The sequence below is a fragment of the Candida dubliniensis genome, chromosome R, assembly GCF_000026945.1.
Source record: "Candida dubliniensis CD36 chromosome R, complete sequence".
Lineage (NCBI taxonomy): Eukaryota > Fungi > Ascomycota > Pichiomycetes > Serinales > Debaryomycetaceae > Candida > Candida dubliniensis.
In genome coordinates, this window is record NC_012867.1 from 1005638 (window position 1) to 1029686 (window position 24049).

Below are 24049 nucleotides of genomic sequence, written 5' to 3' on the forward strand. Positions count from 1 at the left end.
AATATATAAAATTGAAATTTTAATGATTTATTTTCTTGTTTCACAGATTAATAGGTACTTTACTTTACTTTAGTTTAGTTTATTTTGAATATCATTTCTCTTGGAAATTCTAGTTTCCTTAATGTTCCAATATAGTTAAGTTACCAGTAACCACAACATTTTCTAAGATAGCACCATTTGGAATATCAATTTTGTCACCATCGTTACAAACAATAATCACTGTTCCTTTCAATTGAACACCTTTACCAATTGTAACATTACCTGTAATGGTCAAATGATCCAATTCCAAAATCTTTGGAATGTAAGGAATTCTAGATTGGAATCCGCTGACTTTCTTGAAATGGGAACCCAATTTAATCAATGGATTAGAGAACCCATCTCTAGTTGGATCTAACACCAAGGCACCGTGTTCTAAATAGAATAAATCAGACTTGACTAGCAACAAATCAGAACAAGTTTTAACTGGTAAGAATCTGGATCTTGGAACAACAACCCCATGGGCACCTTTAAAGTGTCTGATGGCGGCACCAACGGCAGTTTCTAATTGTAACACATTGATATCTGATTTGCCATGAGAAATGGTCTTTTGATTTGGAATGATTTCCACTTCAATAGCATTTGCTTCAACCAATTTCTTGATGGCTCTCAAGTTGATCCACAAGTTATTAGTGTTAAAGTATTTGAATTTTTTAATACTCTTGAATTCTTCAACGTGTTCTTTTGGAACTTGAGCAATTTCCAATAATCTTACTTCACCTTGGTAATTGATTAAAGTACCCCCTTTAACATCAGCTCTGGTTTTAGGGGTCAATTCCATAATATATTCAGCACCAGTTTCAATCATGTGATCTAAAATCTTGGAGTCAACAGTGGCACCCAAGTTATCACCATTAGAAACAAATAAGATTTCTCTTCCTTGAGCTAACAAGGCATCTAACTCACCAGATTGAACCAAAGCTTCAAACAAATCACCATGACCTGGTGGATACCAAGCTTCAAGAGAGTCGTCAAAAGATTCTGGAACTGGAAGCAAAGAATCCTTGTAAATTCTTGGGAATCTGGATTGATTAAAAGTTTTCACTCTAATTCTGTGGCTTTGGTACTTTTTGATGATTTTGGCGGTGTCAGCATCAGTGTTGAAAGAGTTCATTAACAACAATGGAACGTCTGCGTCATACTTTCTGTTCAAGTGTTCAATTTGTCTGACGGCTAAATCCAAGAAATTGTTGCCATCTCTAACTTCAATGACTGATTTAGGACCAACACAACCCATAGAAGTACCCAAACCACCATTCAATTTCAAAACTGCCAATTTGGATAAATTAGCAGAGGTGTTGCTGCTGTTCAAGTCACCATATTCAACAACTTCGTCAGAAGATGGGGATCTGATTTTGTCCCAATCTAAAGTGGATCCAGATGCTTTTTCTGTCAAATATCTTCTGAACAAAGAAAAGAAATTGTCCATTTCATTTTCGAATCTGTTCTTTTGTTCTGGGTTTTCAACAGTATCGGCCAAGTTGTTCAATGCATTACGCATTTGAGAGGCGGTAACATTGGTTGCAGTGTTGTCAAATGCCTAATGGGAAACAATTGTTAGTAAAAATAACCTGGAAAATGTTCATCCCAAATAGGGGTGACAAAAAAAAACAAGAGAGAGGACTAATGGAATAGCTCACAACAACGTTGAGTACATACATATGTTGATTGTGATTTTGCATGTCTTTTTCCTGTAGTTGCCATTTTGAATCAATTGAAATAATGCAATGTTCTAAATTGTTTGAAAGATAAAACTAAACTTGAAAGAAAGAAAGAAAGAAAGAAAGGGAGTAAAAATAAATTGGGAAAAAAGGGAAAAAAAAAAAAAAAAAGATTCCTTAATTTCGTGAAACTTGATCTTATATGTTGTTGTTTGTTGGTTAATTTCAAATTTCTACTTAATTTTCTTTTTTCTCTTTCTCTGTCTCGCTCAACTCCACTCCACTTCACTCCACTCCCGCCAAAAAATTATAGTTCTTCGTGGTGAGCGTGGTGGTGGTATGTATTTCGGGTTAAAAAGAAAGAATTTGATACACATTCTACGCCATACAATACTTTTTCTCTTAATCTAAAAATATTACAAAAACTAAAAACTAAAAACTAAAAACTAAACCTTTTTGGTGGGTTTGCCAGTGAAGCACGAGTGGTCTATATCCCGAAAGTCCTCCTGATGAAAAAAAAGGGGGGGGGGGGAATGCAAAGAAAAAAATAACATGCCCATTGCTATATGATTACATATACATGGTATTATAAACAGAAGTGGCGTGAAATTAATATACATATAAATTGAGTTGGGCAATCATAGGAGAACCAAGCTTAATCCCAATTTTTCTTCTTCTTCGGTTGTTAATTTCACTATTAAAAGAGAATTGATTTTCTATAGCAAATACGCTTTAGCAAAGTTAACAGAGAACGTGTCTATGTGTTGTTCAGCTTTTTTTTTATTACACATTTTGTTACCTGTAATAGAATTTAACCTAACTTAATAGTCGAATCCCCCAACCCAACAACAACAACAACTAGTGTTAAGTTGTAGTTGATTTTCTTTTTGTCTAACTTCTATAATTAGGATCAAGAATTCTAAGGCGGGCTAAAAAAAATATAAAAATATCACAAAAATAAGTAATTTTATGACCAGGTGGTGTAAAGAAATCAAAAAAAGGGTACCATGTCCTTAAAAATTTGACAAACGTAGATATATATGAAACCAACGATTAAACAAACTGAAACAAGATTCTAAATCAAGTTGGTATAATTGTGGAGGATTAAATGTATGAAAGGAAGAAAGAAAGAAAGAAAAAAGTCCGGTATAATGAAAAATTCCGACTACGTGTCAGGGACAAAACGCACAAATTTGTTTCCAATTTTGTTTTTTAGTTTGCTTTTCTTTTCGTCTTCGTCTTATTTGTTCGCTTTGTTCCTTCTGTTTGATTGTTGTTGCTGGCGGGGTCCCTCATTGTTGTATTATCAAGACTGTCTGCCTTAGTACCTGAACGTTACAAGAAAGAAAACTTGTATATATTCAATTAACGTCAGATTTGACTTGTAAAAAATAGCAACATTCTTGTTGTAAGTAAAAAAAAAATAACGTGATTGGAAAGTGAAAATAAATTGCATTGAACTTCCAAAACTGAATTAATTAATCTTCATTTTTACAGCCTTTGCGAATAGAAACCTAACTAGAAAAAGGGGAACAACAGTAGTGGCTCCTGCTAGACGATGATATCATCGTTATCTCTCGTCTAAACTGGCACACATAATGCCATGCCATTAAAATAAATAATAACTTGGCTTTGTCTGTACCAGGTTTGGTATTTCGTATATTCCTGATCTTTGAACCTTCTAACAATATTTTCTCTTACTCATAGTTAACAATCCACAATTTTTTTTACCCAGGAATATTCGTTGAAATTTCAACAAAAAAAAAAAAAATAGAACAACAATTCTAACTAGATGGTAATATAGACCCAACGATAAAGTAAAAAAAGCAAGCCAATTTCTCCACATATAGCTGTTATTTGAAAAGAAAAAATAATAGTTGAAGTTTCTCTAAAAAAAAAGAATCCGTCATGAACAGGATTCGAACCTGCGAAGGCAGAGCCCATTGCCTAACAAACTGCTTTCCTGACTGAAATCAAGAATATAGCAGGGCAACTCCTTAACCACTCGGACATCATGACCGGTTTACATGAAGCCCACAATTTGGCTCGTTTTTGATAAGATGGAAATATTCATCAATTTTTGGTATACCACCCCCCTAAATTTATCATTTGTTAAGATATCCACAAATATATACCGTACCTCAGTATGTCAAGCTTTTGGGAAACTATTCAATTAAAAAACAATTTTATATTGATGAATCTTTTAACCCCTTTTGGTTTTATCTTGTTTGGTTGGTGAGTTGTGTATGTGTCTGACTTAGTTTCAAACTAACCTATAGGAAGTCCTCGTCTTCTTGTTTTTTTGAAAATATATGAACAACGATATTATTGAATAATCACTAGAAGAAATAAAGAAAGAAAGAATAAGTCATTGAAAAGTAAATTTTTTTTTATATAAAGCAATATCTATATAACAATACTATTTAGAGAGATGAGATGATAGAAAGGGAAAAAAAAAAAAAAGAAATCACTGGACTTTTTAATTCACACAAAAACCAATCAACACTTTCAAGTTCTTACTCAAATTTATCAAATCTAAACAACATATCAATGGAATCAAATAACAATAAATTGAAAAAGAAATTAATCAACATAGCATATAATGAAGAAGATGAGGGAGAAGAGGAGGAAGAAGAATTTAAGATAAAAAGCGTATATGATCTTAAGAAACAAGAACGGAATAAATTAGATAATACCACCAATGATACAGAACGATCGGATAACACTAATCTAGAACATAAAGATGAAATTGGTCATCAACAAGAACAAGAAGAAGAGGAGGAGGAGGAAGAAGAGGACGATAAAGAAGAATCACCACCAAAAATAATCAATAGAGATCCATCAATTGATTCAGATTATGATTCCGATCTTGATTTAAATAATTCTGAATCAATATCAATTAATCAATTAAAAACTCATAAATACTTAGGATGACCCATAATTATTCATTTTCATGAAACTACTCCATTAATGATCAATTTTCCTCACGCCCCCACCCCCCCTCTCCTTCAATTACATAACTTTTAATATATAGATTTTAAAAACTATATTATACATTATAATTGTAAGCTTATCTTATTCATTTTTTTACATATTACCAACAACAAGTTTTTGAATTTCTTCCTTTTCTTTAGCTCGTTCAAGAATTTTTTGTTCAATGGTATTTCTTGTAACCAATCTAAATACTTTAACTTGTTTAGTTTGACCAATTCTATGAGCTCGATCCATAGCTTGACTATCAATAGTTGGATTCCAATCACTATCATAAAATATCACCGTATCAGCACTAGTTAAATTAAGTCCTAATCCTCCAGCTCTTGTTGAAAGCATAAATATAAAAATCTCCGGGTTTGTTTGCCATGCTTGAACCATTTCTCTTCTTGATTCAATTGTTGTTGAACCATCTAATCGAATATATTTATAACTCTTATAAGCTAAATATTCTTCAAAAATTTGCATCATTCTTGTCATTTGGAAATAAATTAATATTCTATGACCTCCTTGTTTCAAATCAACTAATAATTCATCTAATTTGGCTAATTTCCCTGATTCAGCAATAAATCGATCCATTGATGGCATACGAATATTTGAATAATCAAATATTGGCGTGGGTAACATGTTGGATTTAGGATACTGTTCTAATGGTACTTGATCTTTCATTAGTTTTAATTCTGTGGATAATGATAATGGAATTAATGATGACCTTATAATAGGATCAAATAAGGTATTGTTCATTCTGTTGGTAAAATTCATTGATGAACAATTCACCGTGATTGGTGGAGCAGCTGCAATAGGTGTCACTGCCGGTTCCAATTTATTCAAATACATATCTTGACCAACTTTTTCCTGAACAGAAACAAGATCAGGAAATACCAGTGAGTTAGAAATAAAACTGTCACTAGTACGTTCAGTGATTAATAATTTCTTATTTTCAGGAATATAATCACTTCCATAAAGATAATTTATTCTTTCTAGTTTCATGGTTTCAGTTGACTTATTCTGCATATCAATAGCTCTAACAAAAATATCTTTTTGAGCACAACGTTTCAATTCATTAGGAGAAACATTAATACCTTTTAACCAACCCAAATCATTGGTATTTTCAGGGTTATAAATACTGAATTTGGAATAGATGGCATCACGTGTCAGTTTCCCATAATTTGGTGTTAAAAGTTCATCATAAATTAAACGTGGTAAATCATATTCAACAATATTTTCCGTGGAATAATTTACGTCTAATTCATTAGTTTCTCTTAAAAATGACCCCGTTTCAGCAAATTTCCCAAATGAAAATGGTGAATTCACATCAGCACGTTCAAATAAATCCGGATGATTACAAACTTTTCTGAATTGCATCACTAAATTAGCCAATGAACTATCGGAACTAGTGGAATTAGATTCAAGTTCAAGTAAATCGGTATCCAGCATAGAAATTTGTGATCTCAATTGTTGATAAAGTTTCTTTTGTCTTGTTGTTAAATCACAATAAACATCAATTTCCACTTTATCTCCTAATTCACTTTGCACATTCTTTTTAATTCTTCTTAACATAAATGGTTTCAAAATCATATGTAATCGTCTTAATTGTTGTTCATCTAAACTGGTATTAGATTGGGCATGACTTTCAATATCTTTAGCAAACCAATCACTAAATTCATCATGTGAATCAAAAATGGACGGCATAATAAAATGCAAAAGGGCCCATAATTCTTGCATGGAATTTTGAATTGGTGTACCCGTCAATAATAATCTATTACGACAAGTTAAATTTAAAAGTGATTTCCATCTTGATGAAGATGATGATTTAATAGCTTGAGCTTCATCTAAAATCATATATTGCCATTTCATTTTTTGGAAATAAGCAATATCTGCAACAATCAATTGATAAGATGTGACTAAAACATGGAATGGTGAATCCTTATCGTATCGAAGACTTTTCCTATCCCAAAATTTACGTAAAATTTTCCTGTCTTTAGCATTCCCCCAATATGGTAAAACTTTGAACTCAGGAACAAATTTAGTAATTTCTTGTTGCCAATTGTGTAATGTTGACGCTGGAGTCACCACCAAAAATGGACCCCACATATTATAAGTTTCAGCCAAATATGCCAATACCGATATACTTTGAACAGTTTTACCTAAACCCATCTCATCAGCCAAAATACCATTGATACCTTGTTCATACAAGTTTGCTAACCAATTCAAACCTTTCAATTGATATTCTTTCAATGTACATTTCAACATATTAGGTTGAGGAATAGTAATATCCCCTAATAATGTTGGATTCTGGAAATTCATTTCTTCTCCATTTGTATCTGGATTTTTAAATGATTCCTCACTATTATCAAATTGTTTTGCCTTATTTTGCACTTCAATAAGAGCATTTTGAGCATTTTGGGCCGCCATTCTATGTAATGCTTCTTCATCGTCATTATCAAAATCGACAGCATTGATATCATGAGTAGCAGATCCATCAACATCAGCATATTTATCCAAATGATCTTTGTTTTGTGATTTCAAATTACCATCAGTATTAGTACCTTCAAGTTCATCGGTTTTAATTTTTTTACCAATGAAATGAGAATATAATTCGGTTTGAGTAATTAAGAAATTCAATTTTCTTGATTGTCTCTTGGCTTCTCTTTCTTCTTCCTCTTTTTTGGCCTTATCCAATAATTCCTTTTCGTGCTTCTTTTTTAAATCACGTTCGAGTCTTTCATTTCGTTTCCAGAAATTAAACATTTCTCTCATTGCTCTTCTTGCCTTAGTAACAAGATCCTTTTGATTCTTGGTATTTTTCAATTGCCATCTTTTAGCTTCTCTAGCAGCCAACATAGCTGTTTTCCGAAGATTAATAAGTCTACCTTGAGTAGCTTGTTGCATCAGCCTACTACCTTTAGGTCCATCTTTTCTTGACAAATCCTTCCAAATAGCAATATATGTATTATCATATTGTCTCATAAAGGCTTTGAATTCTTTAGCCGTCATACCTGCAGCAGCAGCTTCTGATAATGCTGTGGATTTAGATTTTTCCTCTTCTTCCTCTTGTTCTTGCTTTTGCTCTCCCTGTTTATCCTCAATCTTGGCACGTTTATGATCTCCACCGGTTGATTCATGGGATTTCTTTACTTGCAGGGTAGATGATGAATGCTTTTCAGGAGTGTCTATTTCATCTTCAAACGCCTTTCTTTTCACTTTAGGGCGACTACTTCTTCTTGGCTGTACTTCAGACAGTCCGTGACCCAGTTCAGTCTTTGGCTTTATCAAAACTGGAGTTGCAGGTTTTGAAGTTTGACGGTGGTGACGACGATCAGGTGTATCAGAACCATTGGTAGCAGTGACAGCACTAACACTAGCACTATGATCTTTTGTACCATTGGTTGTTGTAGCTTTATTTGAATCATCGGTAGTAGCAGCAGCAGCAGCAGCAGCTGGTTTTCTTCTTCTTGATTTGTGTTCAACTTTATGAATTTTCCTTGTTGACCCCCATTTAAATTCTTTACCTCTAGTACTATTATGATGTAATGGTTTAGAATAATCAATAGCAATTAATTCTTTATTTTTATTAGTTTCACTAATTTTGTTATTTCTTGAAGATATATCTTCAGCAACAACTCTATCAATATAATTTGATGCAAATTGACCCGTATTAATAAGGTAATTATTCAATTTGACTTCATCAAATTTCAATAGTTTCAAATGATGGCCTATTTGTTGGTATTGATCTAATTGATTGATAACATTTATGTTGGATTCAAATAATGATTTGTATTTTTGATCTATTGTAGGTGTATATGAGTTATCAAATTGGTAACTTTCTGGTAGTATACTAGCAATAATAGAGTTAGAGTCTTTTTGCAACGAGGATACAGTGGTAGAATTTGAATTTTCATCAACAGAATGTTTCAAAGGTGACAGATTAACTGGTTGATGATTAGCTGTTGATGTTGTGGCATGGTCCAAAGTTGCTCCAACTGGCAATATACTAGGGGGGCGTTGGTTCAGTGAATGAAGTTCTGATATGTGGTTCTCTTGAACGTTATTCACTGATGGTGATGATGTTTGACCATTTCCATTGATTGATGATTGTTCCATCTGTAGTTGCTGTTGATGTTGCTGTTGATCTGTCGTCGTCAACTCTTTCAACGATGCATTGTTATCTGTTGATAACATAGAAGAGATGTTCATTATTGGAATACTTCCTTAATAGTTGATAATGTTATGATTAATAGTAGAAGTCAAATAAAGATAGATTGATTATAGTTCCTTTCAAGTTAGAAGGAATAAACTGAGGACTTGGTATGATAATTTTTTTTACAAGCTTCAGAAAATTTTTACTTTTGGGTTTCCATTCCCTCTTTCTCTCTACTCGTTGTTTGTAACATTGGGAGAGAGAGAGAGAGAGAGACAACGAGTAGGTGAGTGAGTGAGTGAGTGAGAAAGACCACAAGGCAATGTTTGAAACAAAAAACAAAAGCCCAAACAAATCAATTTCTTTTTTTTTTTTTTTTTTCTCTTTTTTCAATAAAGAGAGAGAGAGAGATAGAAAGCTTCTTGGTCGCCTCTCACTAAAATAGACCACCCACCCACCACCACACAATACAATATAATATATATTGAACTAAATTACACGCATACTTAATATTCTGAGAAAGAAATCAACAATTTCAATTCCAAACAAAATTTCCTCACTTTATAAAAATAATACACGTTAAATATTCATTCTTATTATATGCAGAACACAGACAACACTTTTTACTGTAAATTTGTCCTTTTTTTTTTTACAACCAACCAACTAACCAACCAACTACCACCACCAGCACCACAACTTGATTTCTCCTAACCTCTAAACCTTACTATTGTTAACCCAACCTTGTTGATTGGTATGTTGTCCAATTGACAATCACTTTCATGTGAGAGAGAGAGAGACACACACACACACACCCGGATGCCTGTATTGTTACAAAAAAAATAGCGACGATCATACCATAACTTGCTCTAGAATATGATATTCAAAAGTTAATTGAGGAGATCATAATTCCAAGATTAACAGTTGGCTAGACTTGTAACTTGTAACTTGTATTGCATAACATCAAAATCTACGCGTAGAGTAATTCCAGAAATCTTACACAACACCAAACCTATTTGCTATCATTTTCCTTAAATAACCAATAACATCCGCTTATCATTCTAACCAATGACAAGTAGATGGTAAATCTTCATGATTATTTAGCCTTTATTAGTTGGGGGGGGGAATAAACCACAAGAATTTCATGGGGAATAATTTTTTTTTTTTTTCTGTTTTCCGTTTTTAATTCCGAACTGACATTTTTTTTTTTTTTTTCTTTCACTTCTTTCAACAATTAATATATTCTGGTTGTCAAATTCAACTACCTATCACTACTACTCCTCTTTAAACAACTTACACTTTTTCAACACAATGGGTTTAGATCATCCAGCATTTACATTATCAGGATTATGTGCCATTGGTGGTATCATGGGTTATGTCCGTAAAGGGTCTTTCCCTTCATTAGTTGCCGGAATCACTTTTTCAGCCCTTTATGGTGGTGCTGGTTATTTATTAAAACAAAATGCTGATTATGGATTGGAATTAGCTTTAGGTACAAGTTCAATATTATTAATTGCTGGATTAGCAAGATCTATCCCAACAAGTTTTTCTAAACCAATCCCACTTGTTTTATTGGTCTTGGGTGGTGCTTCAACTGCTTATTATGCTAAAAAATATAATGAATTTTATCCATTATTTAGTTAGAATGAACTCAAAGGGGGGGAGGGGGAGGGGGGTATTTCTATAAGTAACAATATTCTTAATATACACTTTTATATTTATTTTAAAACATTTACACAAAATACTAATAACAACATTCTATAGATATAAAAAAAAAAAAAAAACAACAACAGCGTAATTTGAATATATATTTATAGATAATTCCCTCCTAATTATCACCAACCCATTCTCTAGCAGATTTGAATAATTCAATCCATGGACCGTATTGACCCCATTGTTTACCTTGTTCAATTGGATACCAAGAATTTGATTCTTTTCTACAAACTCTTTCTGGATGTGGCATCATGGCTAATACTCTACCATTAGAATTAGTAATACCAGCAATACCATTTGGTGAACCATTTGGATTGAAAGGATAATTTTCTGTGATTTTACCATAATTATCAACATAATGAATCACATCCAATTGGAAATCTTGTTGTTGTTGTGAAGTTTTAAATTGAGCTCTACCTTCACCATGAGCAACTGCAATTGGTAATTTAGATCCTTTCATATTTTGTAAGAAAATAGAATTATTCTTTGATTGAGAATCAATTTCAACCATAACAAATCTAGCTTCATATTGTTCTGATAAATTTTTTTCAAAAGTTGGCCAATTTTCTGTACCCGGGATTAATTCAGCTATTCTACTTAAAAATTGACATCCATTACAAGCACCAAAGGCAAATGTATCAGTTCTATCTTGGAAAAATTTTTTAAATTCGGCACGAGCTTTATCATGGAATAAAACTGATTTAGCCCAACCAGCACCAGCTCCTAATACATCACCATAAGAAAATCCTCCACAAGCAGCAATCCCAACAAATTCATCCAAGGTGGTTCTACCTTCTAAAATATCTGACATTGTCACATCATAAACATCAAATCCAGCTTGTTGGAAACACCAAGCCATTTCTTGTTGAGAATTGACCCCTTGTTCTCTTAAAATAGCAACTTTAGGTTGTTTAGAGTACTTTTTGAAATCATTTGGTGAGTAAGTCAATTGATATGAAATACCTGGATCATTATCATCTTTAATGGCATCATATTCTTGTGTTGAAGTAATTGGATTATCTCTTAATTTTTGAATATGATAAGATGTATTAGACCATAATTGTTGTAAATGACTACGAGTAGATGAATATATTGGAGTACCATTAAAAGAAATATCAATAATTTGTTTGGAATCAAATTTAGGTTTACCAATAATTTGAATGAAATTTTCATTAATTCCATTATCTAAGAAAATTTGTTGGAATTTAGTATAATCTTTAGATTTAATTTGGAATACTGCTCCTAATTCTTCATTAAATAATTCAGTGAAAACATCTTGTTTACCATTGACATTTAAATCTAATCCACATCTTCCTGCGAAAGCCATTTCCAATACAGTAGTAATCAACCCACCTTCTGATCTATCATGATATGCTAAAACATCAAATTGTTTATGTAAAACAACAAGAGTTTCTAAAAATGATTTCAAAATCTTATGTGAATGAACTGTTGGAGCAGAATTACCAACTTGTTGATAAACTTGAGCTAATGCAGATCCACCTAAAGATTTCTTGATTTCATCAGAACCAGCCAAATCAATTAAAACCAACATAGTTTCTTCATTGGCAACATTTTGTAATTGAGGAGTCCAAGTATTAGAAGTATTATCAACTGGAGCAAAGGAAGTAATAGTTAAAGCTAATGGAGCAATAACTTCTTTATCATCCCATTTCATTTTCATTGACATGGAATCTTTACCCACAGGGATCGAAATACCCAAATCTGGACATAAATCCATACCAATGGCTTGAACAGCTTCATATAATTTAGCTCCTTCACCATCATGAGATGCTGCTGACATCCAATTAGCTGATAATTTAACATGATCCAATGAAGGAATATCAGCAGCAAAAATATTCAATAAAGATTCGGCAACACACATTTTAGCTGATGCACTAGCAGAAATTAAAGCTAAAGTTGGTTTTTCCCCCATAGCCATAGCTTCACCAGTAGTTAAAATAGTATCACCAAGAGAAGTAGCAGTGACCCCAACATCAGCAACAGGTACTTGCCAAGGACCAACCATTTGATCACGATCAACTAATCCCGTAATAAATCTATCACCAATAGTAATAAGGAAATTTTTCGATCCCACAGCAGGTAATTGTAATACTCTATCAATAGATTCACCAATATCTAATGTAATAGTACTATCACTGGAAGTTTCAAATGGAGTTAATTTTAAATCTTGAGTAAATGCTGTACGAGACATTTTTGGTGGTTTACCAAATAATACTGACATTTCTAAATCAATTGGAGTTGAATTCAATAAAGAATCAGTTAAAATTAATCGTTGTTCTTCAGTGGCAACCCCAACAACAGCGAAAGGAGCTCTTTCACGTTGACAAATTTCAGCAAATAAATCCAAATTTTCTGGTGCCACTCCTAAAACATATCTTTCTTGAGATTCATTACACCAAATTTCCATTGGTGACATACCTGGTTCTAAAGATAATATTGATCTTAATTCAAATTTAGCTCCTAAATCATTATCATGAACTAATTCTGGTAAGGCATTAGATAATCCTCCAGCACCAACATCATGAATAGATTGAATTGGATTTCCCAATTTACCCAATGATACACAAGTATTAATAACTTCTTGAGCTCTTCTTTGAATTTCTGGATTACCTCTTTGAACAGAAGCAAAATCTAAATCAGCTGAACCTTCACCAGAAGAAATTGATGAAGCAGCACCACCACCTAATCCAATCAACATTGATTGACCACCAAGAACAATCAATTTTGCTCCTGGGGTGATTTTAGTATCTTTAAGAGCTAAATCAGGTCTAATTGCTCCCATACCACCAGCCAACATAATTGGTTTATGAAACCCTCTAATTTCTTTTTTGCCATGACAATTTTCTACTTCAGTGGTTAAAGTTCGGAAATAACCATTAATGGCTGGTCTACCAAATTCATTATTAAAAGCAGCTGATCCAATTGGTGCTTCTAACATAATATCTAATGAAGAAGCAATATGATTTGGTTTACCAACATTTCTTTCCCAAGGTTGAAGTAAAGTAGGAATATTTAAATCAGCAACAGAAAATCCTGATAAACCTGCTTTTGATTTAGAACCTCTACCAACAGCACCTTCATCTCTAATTTCACCACCAGATCCAGTTGCAGCACCAGCAAATGGTGATACTGCTGTAGGATGATTATGAGTTTCTACTTTAACTAAAGTTTGAACTTTTTCTTTAATAGATTTCCATTGTTTAGTTTTAAAATCAGGAGTCCAAATATAACCTTCATGACCTTCAAAAACAGCAGCATTATCAGAATAAGCCGAAATAGTATATTGAGGAGTTTTTTCATGAGTATTTTTAATCATTTTAAATAATGATAATTTTTGGGGAATTCCATCAATAGTCCAATCAGCATTAAAAATTTTATGACGACAATGTTCTGAATTAACTTGAGCAAACATGAATAATTCAACATCAGTTGGATTACGACCAATGATTTCTTTAAAAGCATTAATTAAATAATCAATTTCACCTTGATCTAAAGCTAAACCTAATTGTTTATTAGCTTTAATTAAATTTTCCAGATCAGAAATAATATCAATAGTGATTAAAGGTTTTGGTGAATGATGAGCAAATAAATCATTATATTGTGGGACATTATTACCAAAATAAATAATTTGAGTCATTCTATCGAAAACTGAAGTTAAAAGATTTTCAATAGGATAAGAATCATTGATATTTTTATCTAATTTAAATCCATTTTTAGTTTTAATTAATAATGATAATCCACGTTCAATTCTTTCAATTTGATTTTTCAATCCACAAATTTGAGCAATATCAGTAGCTTTTGAAGACCAAGGAGAAATTGTACCTGATCGAGGTAATATTTGTATCAAATAAGTATCATTAGGTAATTCAATAGATTTACCATCAATAGTTGTGGAATTTTTAATTAAAATTTCATTCAATGATGAATTTGGACCTTGTTGTTCAAGAGGATTATCATAAGTTAATAATATTTTTAAAAGTTCCAATTGTTTATCAGTTAAATCATTTTGTTGTTGTTGTAATGAAATATAATGAGTAAATGAACCAATTACTTTATCAATTATATCTGATTGACCAATTTTTTTTTCAATATCTTGAATCAAATTATTGATTCTAAAATCAGATAAAGCTTTTGGCCCTGATAAAATAAGAAATTTACTCATTGACAAGAAGGGTAAAAGAGAAGGAGATTGTTGTTGTTTGTTGTTTGTTGTTGTTATTATTGTTGTTAGAGAAGATCTACAAAGAAAGAAAGAAGATAATTTAGGTGAAAAGATTTTTTTTTTAAGTTTTAGTTTTTAGTAGAAGGGAAAAAGTGTTACATTATATATGTATGAAACTCCTTTGTACATACAATAATTACAATAAATAGTTAATGGACTAATTTTTTGACTTCTTTTTATTCCAATCTCATCTCGCTCTCTTTGTTGCACAACAACAACAACAACAACAACAATTAAAATTTTTTACTAGTCACGTGCCTCAAACCATCTCATCATCATCATCAAATCTACTTACACAAGCAAAAAAAAAAAAAACAAAATACACACATCCATATCAACATATAAGACTTTTAATCTTTAGCCGTGATATTAAAATCAACCAACCAACCAACCAACCAACCAACCAACCCTTTTCCTCCTTCTTCAATCATGGTTCAAGGTAATTTGAAATTAAAATCTAAACAATCAAATAGAATAACTAAAAAGCAACAAAATCCTAAAAAAGCTGCTCCTAAAATCATTAAACCCAAGAAAACCATTGCTAAAGAATCATTAAAACTTACGAAAATTCATCTGGGTCAATTAATGAAAAGTACTGAAAAATTAATTGCTAGTAGAGTTGGTCATTTAGAATTAATTAAAGGTTCAAGAAGACAAGTTGAAAAAGAAAATAAACAAGCTAGTAATAATAATAATAATAATAATAATAAAAAAAAGTAAATAAATAAATAAATAATTAAACAAGCAAACAAGTAAATGAAATCAGTGATTGAATTAATTTTATCAAATTTCCCTTTTGAAAATGGGAAAATAATCCTACAACAAGAGAAGAAAGAGTTGGAACAGCAACAACAACAGCAACAACAACAGAAACTTATTCAAATTCAAAGACAATATAAAGCTGATAAAAGTATTATTCGAATACCATTAGATGGTGAAGAAGAAACCAATAGTCATCCCAAATTACGAGGTCTAAAAGAAGCAGAAGAAGCAGAAGAAGAAAAACCAATTAAACGCAGAAGGAACTAAAATTAATAATAATAATAATAACAATAAATATACATATATATATATATATCTATATATCTATATATCTATATATCTTTTTTTTTTTATACTGGTACGGGCCTATTTGAAGCATCTTGAGCTTCCATTTCTAAATTTTTCCTTTTAATATGAGCTTCTTTTGATTTAACATATATTATTAATGCAAAACCAAAAATTGCAGTTAATATAACTAATAAAGTATTAATTGGACTTGGATTCATATTAAAATATTTATGAGTAGCTTTATCCATAACTTGTTGTAAAATATTACATATTCCAGAAAAAGCAATAATAGTTCCATAAATAGTACCAAAATTATCATAACCAAATACTTTAGCACAAAAATCACTTACTGCAGTATAATAAAATGGTCTATATATCACAAGAACTATAATACCAGAATAAGTTGCTGGTAACCAAGATGATATTAAACCAGCAATTCCAATAAATAATGAAAGTCCAGTTAAAATATATAATATAGTTAATGTAGTTAAATTATCTAATATTAATCCAATAAAAGGAATTGAAAATAATCCACCTAAAGGTAATGCTAAATCGAAAAAATGATTTATTATGGTGGCTAATTCTTCATTACCATTATATAAATAAAGTTCTTGTGATTTAATTGTGGCAACAAAATAATTAATTCTTAACATTTGAATTGTAGTAAATAATGTCATTAATATAAACCAACCAGAATTTAATTGTTCAATAATTGAATAACCATGTAAAATTCCAAATACTCCACCCGATGAATAAATTAATTTAGAATCAGCTTCTTGTTCATAATGAGATTTAATTGAATTATATGATATTCTCAGTGCCGTTGATTCTCTTCGACTTGTTGTTGGAGCTGAAGTTGGAGTTGGAGTTGGAGTCGATGCCGATGTCGATGCTCTTCTCATAATAAGTAATGAAGTAGTTTCAGATATAGTTGGTTGATAATATTCTGTAACATCAATTATAGCTGAATCAAGATTTCTTCTTTCACGATCTTCTAAAGTTAATAAATTATTATTTAAAGGTTTACCAGTTTCATCAATACCAGTTTCAGCAATTTTTGCTAATGTCCCCACTGTTTTATAAGAATCTTTAGGCATTATAAATATTTGACATAAAAATATAAATATTGGAACAATTAAATATAATGAGAAAAATTTATTAATAGAAATTGATGAAATATTATTATAATATAATCGATAAAATAAAAATAATGCTGATGAAGAATCAAATGCTCCAGTTAATAATGCCAATATTAAACCGGAATTTTGTGGGAAACAATTAGCTAATTGGAAACAAGATATAAATACAAATGGTCCAGCAAGTGCTAATAATGTATAACCAATTAAATAACCATCAAAAAAATTAATCAATTGATAATTATGATAATAATTATTATTATCAAAATTTGAAGCAAATTTTAAACTTAATGACCCTAACATTAATAAAATAGATCCTATAATCCCAGTAATTTTAGGTCCATAAGAATCTAATATTGATCCTACTGGTAATGCGGAAATATTAGTCACCATACAAGCAATAGTAAATAAAAAATTCAATGATAAATCTTGTTCAACACATTTAGCTTCATTAGATGATGTTGTTGTTGAAGTTGTTGTTGTTGTTGTTGTTGATAAATCACATTTATTTTCATAAATATGTTGAGATATAAATATTGGTTTAATTGCTGCAAACCCAAATACTGGACCTGCTGCTAATAAACACCAAACAATGGCACAAGTAATTTCAATGATTCTTGTTGTTAATGGAGGAAGTTGAGATTTCATTAGAAAAGTATCGAAGTTGAAAAAAAAAAAATTGTCCACAAGACTAAGAAACACTGAAAAAGGAGAAGAAGAAGAAGAAGAAGAAGAAATAGCAAACAACCCAAGTAAGCAAGGGAAAAGGATTGAAAAAAAAAAACAAAAAAAGAAAAAAAAAAATATGAACTAATTTATTAAATCAGATAAAAAGAAATTGTTCATCTATTTATATTAAATCATCCATACTTGTATATATATATCTAGAAAAAACTTTCAAACTATTAATATTAATAATAATAATAATAATAATGTGGCCTCTACCTATAAATATTACTGATTTTGATAATAAGCTAATAATTTATTGAGATGATGATAACGTAGAATAATAAATTTAATTACTTTAATTACTTTAATTAAATGGTGCGGGTTTTTCCGGTGGGGGAGCCTATAAAAGATAAGAAACTCCACCAACTTCAAGTTTACTAATTCTGTTTCTTTAATAGTGTGTGTATGTGTGTGTGTGTGTGTGCGTGTGTGTGTGTGAGGCAAAGTTTAGCCACGTGATATTACATAAGCAAAAAATCATTCTTTTTTTCAAGTGTTTTAAAATGGTGAAATATCATCATTGACAGTTTTATAAGCATTAACTGAATTAGTTATTTTCATATAGATATGATGAATACAAATAGCAATCATATTTAATATAACAAAAGCAAATAAGGCAAATACAAATCTCATACCTGGTTGATCATATATTGGTTTTGATTTTTTTTTAGAATCGTCTTTGTTATTGTTATTGTTGTTGTTGTTGTCATCATCCTTGTTATTGTTGTTGCTGTCATCTCGTTTAATAATATATTCTAGATCAATTGATTCAACATATCTTTTATTAATTTGTTGTTCAACAATATTAGTTGGTTCTGATAAGGGTGCATCGAAATCTATCTTTGCTGGAATATTAGAAATCAGATTTGTCAGTTGTTGTTGTTGTTGCTTATAGGGATAGTATGATGATAATGTTGTTGTTGATGAATATAAGAAAATCCCACTTGATATAATGATCAACCCAATAAATAATAATTTGAAAATCAGTTTTTTGTTGTTGTTGTTGTAGGTGGTGGTGGTGGTGGTACTACTATAAGGAATCGTCAAATCAAGACCTTTCCTTTCAGTTATTTGATTTCCAAACATATTGTTAATATTAATACATTCAAGATCAATAACAAATGTAATTGAAGTTGTATTTAGACAAAGAAAAAAAAAAAGAGAATAAAAAAGAAGTAAAAAAAAAAAAAAGGAGAAATAAATCCAATCTATTGAATATCAATCAATTAATGTTCTAAAAATGGAAGTATATGTGTGTCTATAGAAGTAGAAGAAGTAGAAGAAGAAAATTAGCTTTGTTTACATTCTGTCCCAATTAAAAAAAAAAAAGAAAAAAAATGAATTAAAATTTTTTTTAAAAGGGATGGACTGGGATGCTACCAATTTTACTTTTGGGTTTTTCTCTCTCTGATTACATAAGAACACACCGCTGCTTATGTAATACAATAGTTTTGAAGAACAAGAAGAAGCAACAGCAGAAAGAAGAAGAAAAAAATTTCAAGATTTCTCAACATCTCATCATCAAATTATCAATCTTATAAAGTACTTTTATAGAAAGTCCATACTAATTAATTAGACACAACTACTACTTACTACTACTACTTTTACTACTTACTACCATTAAAACCATTCCTTCCATCACCCTTTATTCAACATATAAATTACATCAATTATGTCAGGAATATTATTTGAAGATATGTTTATTGTGGATTCAACTGATCCAGGAAGATATAATAAAGTATCGAGAATAACTGGTCATTCATCAACATCAAAAGATATTACCATTACATTAGATATAAATAAAGAATTATTTCCTGTTCAAAATCATGATTCATTAACTATTACTTTAGCATCATCATTAGGTAATGAATCATCAATGATTACATCTAATGGTTCATGGAGACCACCTAAATTTGATGATAAATCATTAGCTGATGATTATGATTATGTTATGTATGGTACAATTTATAAATTTGAAGAAAATACTGATAATGATAAAATGGCAGTTTATATTTCATTTGGAGGATTATTAATGAGATTAGAAGGTGGATATCGTTCATTATCTAATTTAAAACAAGAAAATGCTTATATTTTGATTCGTCATTATAAAGATAATTAAAAAAAAAAAAAAGATTAAAAAAAGAAGAAGAAGAGACAATTATTAGATGTTTGAATATGAATATAATCTGAGAAGATAAATAAATGAATAAACAGCAAATGAAGAAATCCATTTTTTTCCATTTATTATTATCTTTTGATTGTTGTTTGTGTGTATACGTTTAGTTTTTAGTCAAAATATAATATAGATACTAGTTAATAACATAATTAATATGTAAAATCATTTGGATAGTAGTAGTAGTAGTAGAGATAGATTTACCATTAAAGATGAATAGTGGTTGGTTGGTTGGTTGGAATAAATGTCGTACCAGTAGACATTTGTTGGACATATAATGGGAAAAAAAGAAAGGAGGGGGAAGTGGAGGAAAGAAAGACTAGAAGACAGAAAGACTAGAAGAGAGAAGGGAACACACGGCAAATTGATTTTCTCCAATCAAAGTGTTGTCAAAAATATGCGAAATCTTGAATCATTCATTCATTCATTCATCCACCTATTCATCCATTCATTCACAATTCTTATCCAACTCAACCTAGATTCATTCACAACAACAACAACAATGATTGATACAGATAAACGTATGTATTTTTTTTTTAAAAAATACATTATTGTTCAAAAAATCAACTACAAACTACAAGTTAATATGAATTTTTTTTTACTTTTACTAACTCTTTATTTCTATCTTGTTTCATTTTTTTTTTTTTTTGTAGTGGATCCAATATTAAAACAAATTCCATTAATCAAAAATCCTACATTTCAACCACCAAGACCAATTACTTTAAGTAATAATTATAATAAATTAATTCCAACATTATCAACAACAGTAATCCCACCAAAATTAAATATATCTGATACAGAAATTGATAGTTGGTTAAATGAAATACGATCACTTCGTCAACAAATTATAAATAAACAAATTAATAGTAATAGTCATAGTCATAGTAATCATAATAATGGACAAAGTGATAAATATGAAAAATGGATTCGAGAACAAAGTAATAAGATTGCTCCTGGATTTAATTATACAGTTATGCAACCACAGAAACCAATAAGAATTCAAGATAGGAAATTAATTTCTAAAGAAGAAGTAGAGGCAGAAGAGGCAGCAGAGGAAGTGGAAAGTGATAATGATAATGATAATGAATTTGGTTATGATGAAATGAATGAATTAGATAGAATATTTGGCAAAACGAAATTAAATTGAAATATATAATGAAAATCTTATAAATAGATGGATCATATTTATAATTATAATTATTATAATAATAATAATAATAATGAAATTTTGTCATGATTGATGTGTTTAACTTTCTTAAATGTTTTAAAATGAAAGAACTCTTATTGAAGCCATACAGATATCGTCTCTCTTTTTTTTTTGTGTGTTTTGTTTTGTTTTGGAATTGTTTTGTTGTTGGGGGGAAGGGTTTGATAATGCAAAAATGAAGACTTTAAAAATTGTATTATAATCGTGTATTTAAAGTATTGATTCATCATCATTCCAAACATCAACATGGAGTTACAGATCCATTCAACAAGAGTATAAAACACCAGTCAATGTTTAAATAAGATATTTTATCTGTTTGTCACTAGTGACGAAGAAAAAAAAAAAACAACGAATCTATAAGGGTTCTAGATTATCTTCTTTGTGTGCATTGGTATTGGAGATTATACATTTTTAAACGATTTCGCAATCTCTCTAAATAAGCAGCAGTATTAGTAGTAGTAGTAGCAACAATAATAATAATAATAATAATAATAATAATAATTTTGATACTTGAAACATATAAGAATGAATTGAATGAATTGAATTGAATTGAATTGAATTGAATTAGTTAAAATATATTTATATGCAATGCATGTTTGGTAAATTTATTGTCGAATTCACTGAAATTTTTTTTTTTTCTTTTTCACTTTTTTTCTTTTTCACTTTCTTTTCATTTATTCTTTATTCTTTATTCATTTATTCTTTATCTTAATTATGAAATTCCATATTAAAAAGTATGTGATAGTAACATCAATACTACTATCAGTTTTATTATTATTCAAACGACAATTTCTCCCATTTCAATCAAACCCCAAACCGATCGACAACAACAATGTACCAATTTCATTTGATTTAATCAAACAACGAAATAAATTTGAAAACCCAATATATACCAAATGGAAATCATCGACAAATTCTTTATCTTTAGATCCTGATTTAACTATACGATGTAATGATTATTTCCAACAATTAAATAAAGAAAATTTCCAAATTGATTATAATAATAATAATGATAATAATGATAATAATAATGATGATAAAAAAATTGATCCATTTATTTATAAACGGAAAAAATGGCTTAAAGAAAGAATTAGAAATCTTCGGAAACAATATAAATTTGATAAAAATAAAGATAAATATGATTTTGAATTGATGGCACAAATGGAATTTATAAATGTTAGTAAAAAACAATCTAATTATGAATGGAATATTTATCAACATTTTTCTCATTCAAGAATATTTGGTAAATGTTTTGCTACAGCTACAACTACAGCTACAGCCATAACTAATGATAATGATAATTCAAATTCAAAATTAAATTCAAATTCAAAATTAAAGCAAGAATTATGTAAATCATTTGTTAAGAAATTATATCCTTGGATGAGTGGTAATTTACCAATATTTGAAAAAAATGGGAAAAAATTAGAAAAATTATCAATTGAATTAGATGAATCAAATTGTATAATTAATCAAATAAATAAAAATAGTAAAGGAAAAGGAATTATTATACCTTTAATACAAAATGATAATAATAATAATAATAATAGTAATGATGATAATAAATCAATTAATGATGATCAACAAATTGAAAATATTGGTCGATTAATTAAAGTTTTAAGAGCATTAAATAATACATTACCCATTGAAATCATTTATATGGAATTAACTTTAAATCATAAACAAAAATTAAATGATATAGCTACAAAATTTGATTCACAATCAAATTTTATTAAACAAGATATAACATTTGTTGATATTTCTCCAACAATAACAATAACCACCACCACTACTACCACCAACACTACCATTTCTCATAGTTTAATGATTGCATTAAGTTCAATTTTTACATCATTTCAAGAATTTATTATTTTAAATCAACATATTATTCCATTAATTGATTTAAATGAATTTTTTAATAATGAAAGATATAAATTAAATGGGAATTATTTTTTTAAATCACCAAGTAAATTAAAAAATCGTATAATTAAATTTAATATTGGATTTCATGAAATTACTTCATTTATGAAAAATCAATTAACTCCTAATAAATATGATCATCAATATTTCAATTTAAATATTGGATTTGATTCAAGTAATAACGGAAATAATAATAATGATGGAAATGTTGTTATTGATAGATTTTTTAATTATCAATTTAATAATTTAATTGATTCATCATTAATAATATTTAATAAATGGAAAACTCTTAGTGGATTATTACTTAGTTGTAATTTTGAATTTTTATATTATAAAGATTTATTTAATATTAGATTTTTACCTACCACCATCAATAATAATAATAATGAAAATTCATTAGATTATTTATGGTTAGGACAATATATTTCTGGTATAAATGATCAAATTATATTTAATTATAATTATGCCATTATAGCTGGAATTTTAACTCCTTCACAAAATTTACCTAAAGATTTAATTGAATCATTAGAAATTTGTTCATCTTCATTTGGTCAATTATCTGATAATAATGATATTTCATTATTATATATTACATCTCATCAATTACAAAATTGGTTAATAAATCAAAAAAAATTTTTAACATTATTAAAAAATAAATATGAATTTAAATTTAAAGAATTAATTAATAATATATTTGATCCTTCAAATCAGTTAATTAAAACTTCAATGGAAAGAATTAATTCAACAATTTTTGAAAAATTAAAATCACAACCTTTAATTATAGAAAATATTATTCGTCCTCCAACTTTAATTGAACCAATTAATGTATTGGGTTATAATGAACCAAATCAAGCATGGGTTCATCAAGAAGAATTTGATAAAATCCAAAACAATAATGGTCATGGTCATAGTTATGGTCATCCTTATTATTGTGTTTATAGTTCAATTGGTGATCCATTAAAAGAAGGAATTAGAGGATTATCTATTAATGTTGAAAAAAAATTACAAGAAAAATATAAAAAATTATTTGAAATTTGGTTACAAAATTAATTAAA

General features: G+C 29.4%; 11 protein-coding genes across 11 annotated transcripts; 6 read left to right on the forward strand and 5 right to left on the reverse strand. All coding sequences in view use genetic code 12, as the record gives it.

Annotated features, from left to right (window-relative positions):
* Positions 1-118: 118 nt before the first annotated feature.
* On the reverse strand, positions 119-1740 carry CD36_30070 (UDP-glucose pyrophosphorylase, putative; the record flags this gene model as incomplete). Its single annotated transcript, XM_002421981.1, has 2 exons — positions 119-1576; positions 1696-1740. The coding sequence occupies 2 exons, from the start codon at positions 1738-1740 to the stop codon at positions 119-121; spliced, it is 1503 nt and encodes a 500-aa protein (XP_002422026.1).
* Positions 1741-4133: 2393 nt separating this feature from the next.
* CD36_30080 (conserved hypothetical protein) lies at positions 4134-4631 on the forward strand (the record flags this gene model as incomplete). The annotated part of the gene is made up of 1 exon (XM_002421982.1): positions 4134-4631. One exon carries the CDS (start codon positions 4134-4136, stop codon positions 4629-4631), a length of 498 nt encoding a protein of 165 aa, XP_002422027.1.
* A 153-nt stretch (positions 4632-4784) lies between these two features.
* CD36_30090 (DNA helicase, putative) lies at positions 4785-8885 on the reverse strand (the record flags this gene model as incomplete). The annotated part of the gene is made up of 1 exon (XM_002421983.1): positions 4785-8885. The coding sequence occupies one exon, from the start codon at positions 8883-8885 to the stop codon at positions 4785-4787; it is 4101 nt and encodes a 1366-aa protein (XP_002422028.1).
* Positions 8886-10137: 1252 nt separating this feature from the next.
* On the forward strand, positions 10138-10470 carry CD36_30100 (conserved hypothetical protein; the record flags this gene model as incomplete). The annotated part of the gene is made up of 1 exon (XM_002421984.1): positions 10138-10470. The coding sequence occupies one exon, from the start codon at positions 10138-10140 to the stop codon at positions 10468-10470; it is 333 nt and encodes a 110-aa protein (XP_002422029.1).
* Positions 10471-10654: 184 nt separating this feature from the next.
* On the reverse strand, positions 10655-14722 carry CD36_30110 (formylglycinamide ribotide amidotransferase, putative; the record flags this gene model as incomplete). Its single annotated transcript, XM_002421985.1, has 1 exon — positions 10655-14722. One exon carries the CDS (start codon positions 14720-14722, stop codon positions 10655-10657), a length of 4068 nt encoding a protein of 1355 aa, XP_002422030.1.
* Positions 14723-15211: 489 nt separating this feature from the next.
* Positions 15212-15502, forward strand: CD36_30120 (conserved hypothetical protein; the record flags this gene model as incomplete). The annotated part of the gene is made up of 1 exon (XM_002421986.1): positions 15212-15502. The coding sequence occupies one exon, from the start codon at positions 15212-15214 to the stop codon at positions 15500-15502; it is 291 nt and encodes a 96-aa protein (XP_002422031.1).
* Positions 15503-15894: 392 nt separating this feature from the next.
* CD36_30130 (uncharacterized mitochondrial protein, putative) lies at positions 15895-17616 on the reverse strand (the record flags this gene model as incomplete). Its single annotated transcript, XM_002421987.1, has 1 exon — positions 15895-17616. The coding sequence occupies one exon, from the start codon at positions 17614-17616 to the stop codon at positions 15895-15897; it is 1722 nt and encodes a 573-aa protein (XP_002422032.1).
* Positions 17617-18195: 579 nt separating this feature from the next.
* Positions 18196-18783, reverse strand: CD36_30140 (conserved hypothetical protein; the record flags this gene model as incomplete). Its single annotated transcript, XM_002421988.1, has 1 exon — positions 18196-18783. The coding sequence occupies one exon, from the start codon at positions 18781-18783 to the stop codon at positions 18196-18198; it is 588 nt and encodes a 195-aa protein (XP_002422033.1).
* A 586-nt stretch (positions 18784-19369) lies between these two features.
* On the forward strand, positions 19370-19816 carry CD36_30150 (DNA-directed RNA polymerase subunit common to I, II, and III, putative; the record flags this gene model as incomplete). Its single annotated transcript, XM_002421989.1, has 1 exon — positions 19370-19816. One exon carries the CDS (start codon positions 19370-19372, stop codon positions 19814-19816), a length of 447 nt encoding a protein of 148 aa, XP_002422034.1.
* Positions 19817-20372: 556 nt separating this feature from the next.
* On the forward strand, positions 20373-21017 carry CD36_30160 (hypothetical protein; the record flags this gene model as incomplete). The annotated part of the gene is made up of 2 exons (XM_002421990.1): positions 20373-20391; positions 20524-21017. The coding sequence occupies 2 exons, from the start codon at positions 20373-20375 to the stop codon at positions 21015-21017; spliced, it is 513 nt and encodes a 170-aa protein (XP_002422035.1).
* A 774-nt stretch (positions 21018-21791) lies between these two features.
* CD36_30170 (alpha-1,3-mannosyltransferase, putative) lies at positions 21792-24044 on the forward strand (the record flags this gene model as incomplete). Its single annotated transcript, XM_002421991.1, has 1 exon — positions 21792-24044. The coding sequence occupies one exon, from the start codon at positions 21792-21794 to the stop codon at positions 24042-24044; it is 2253 nt and encodes a 750-aa protein (XP_002422036.1).
* Between the last annotated feature and the right edge of the window lie 5 nt (positions 24045-24049).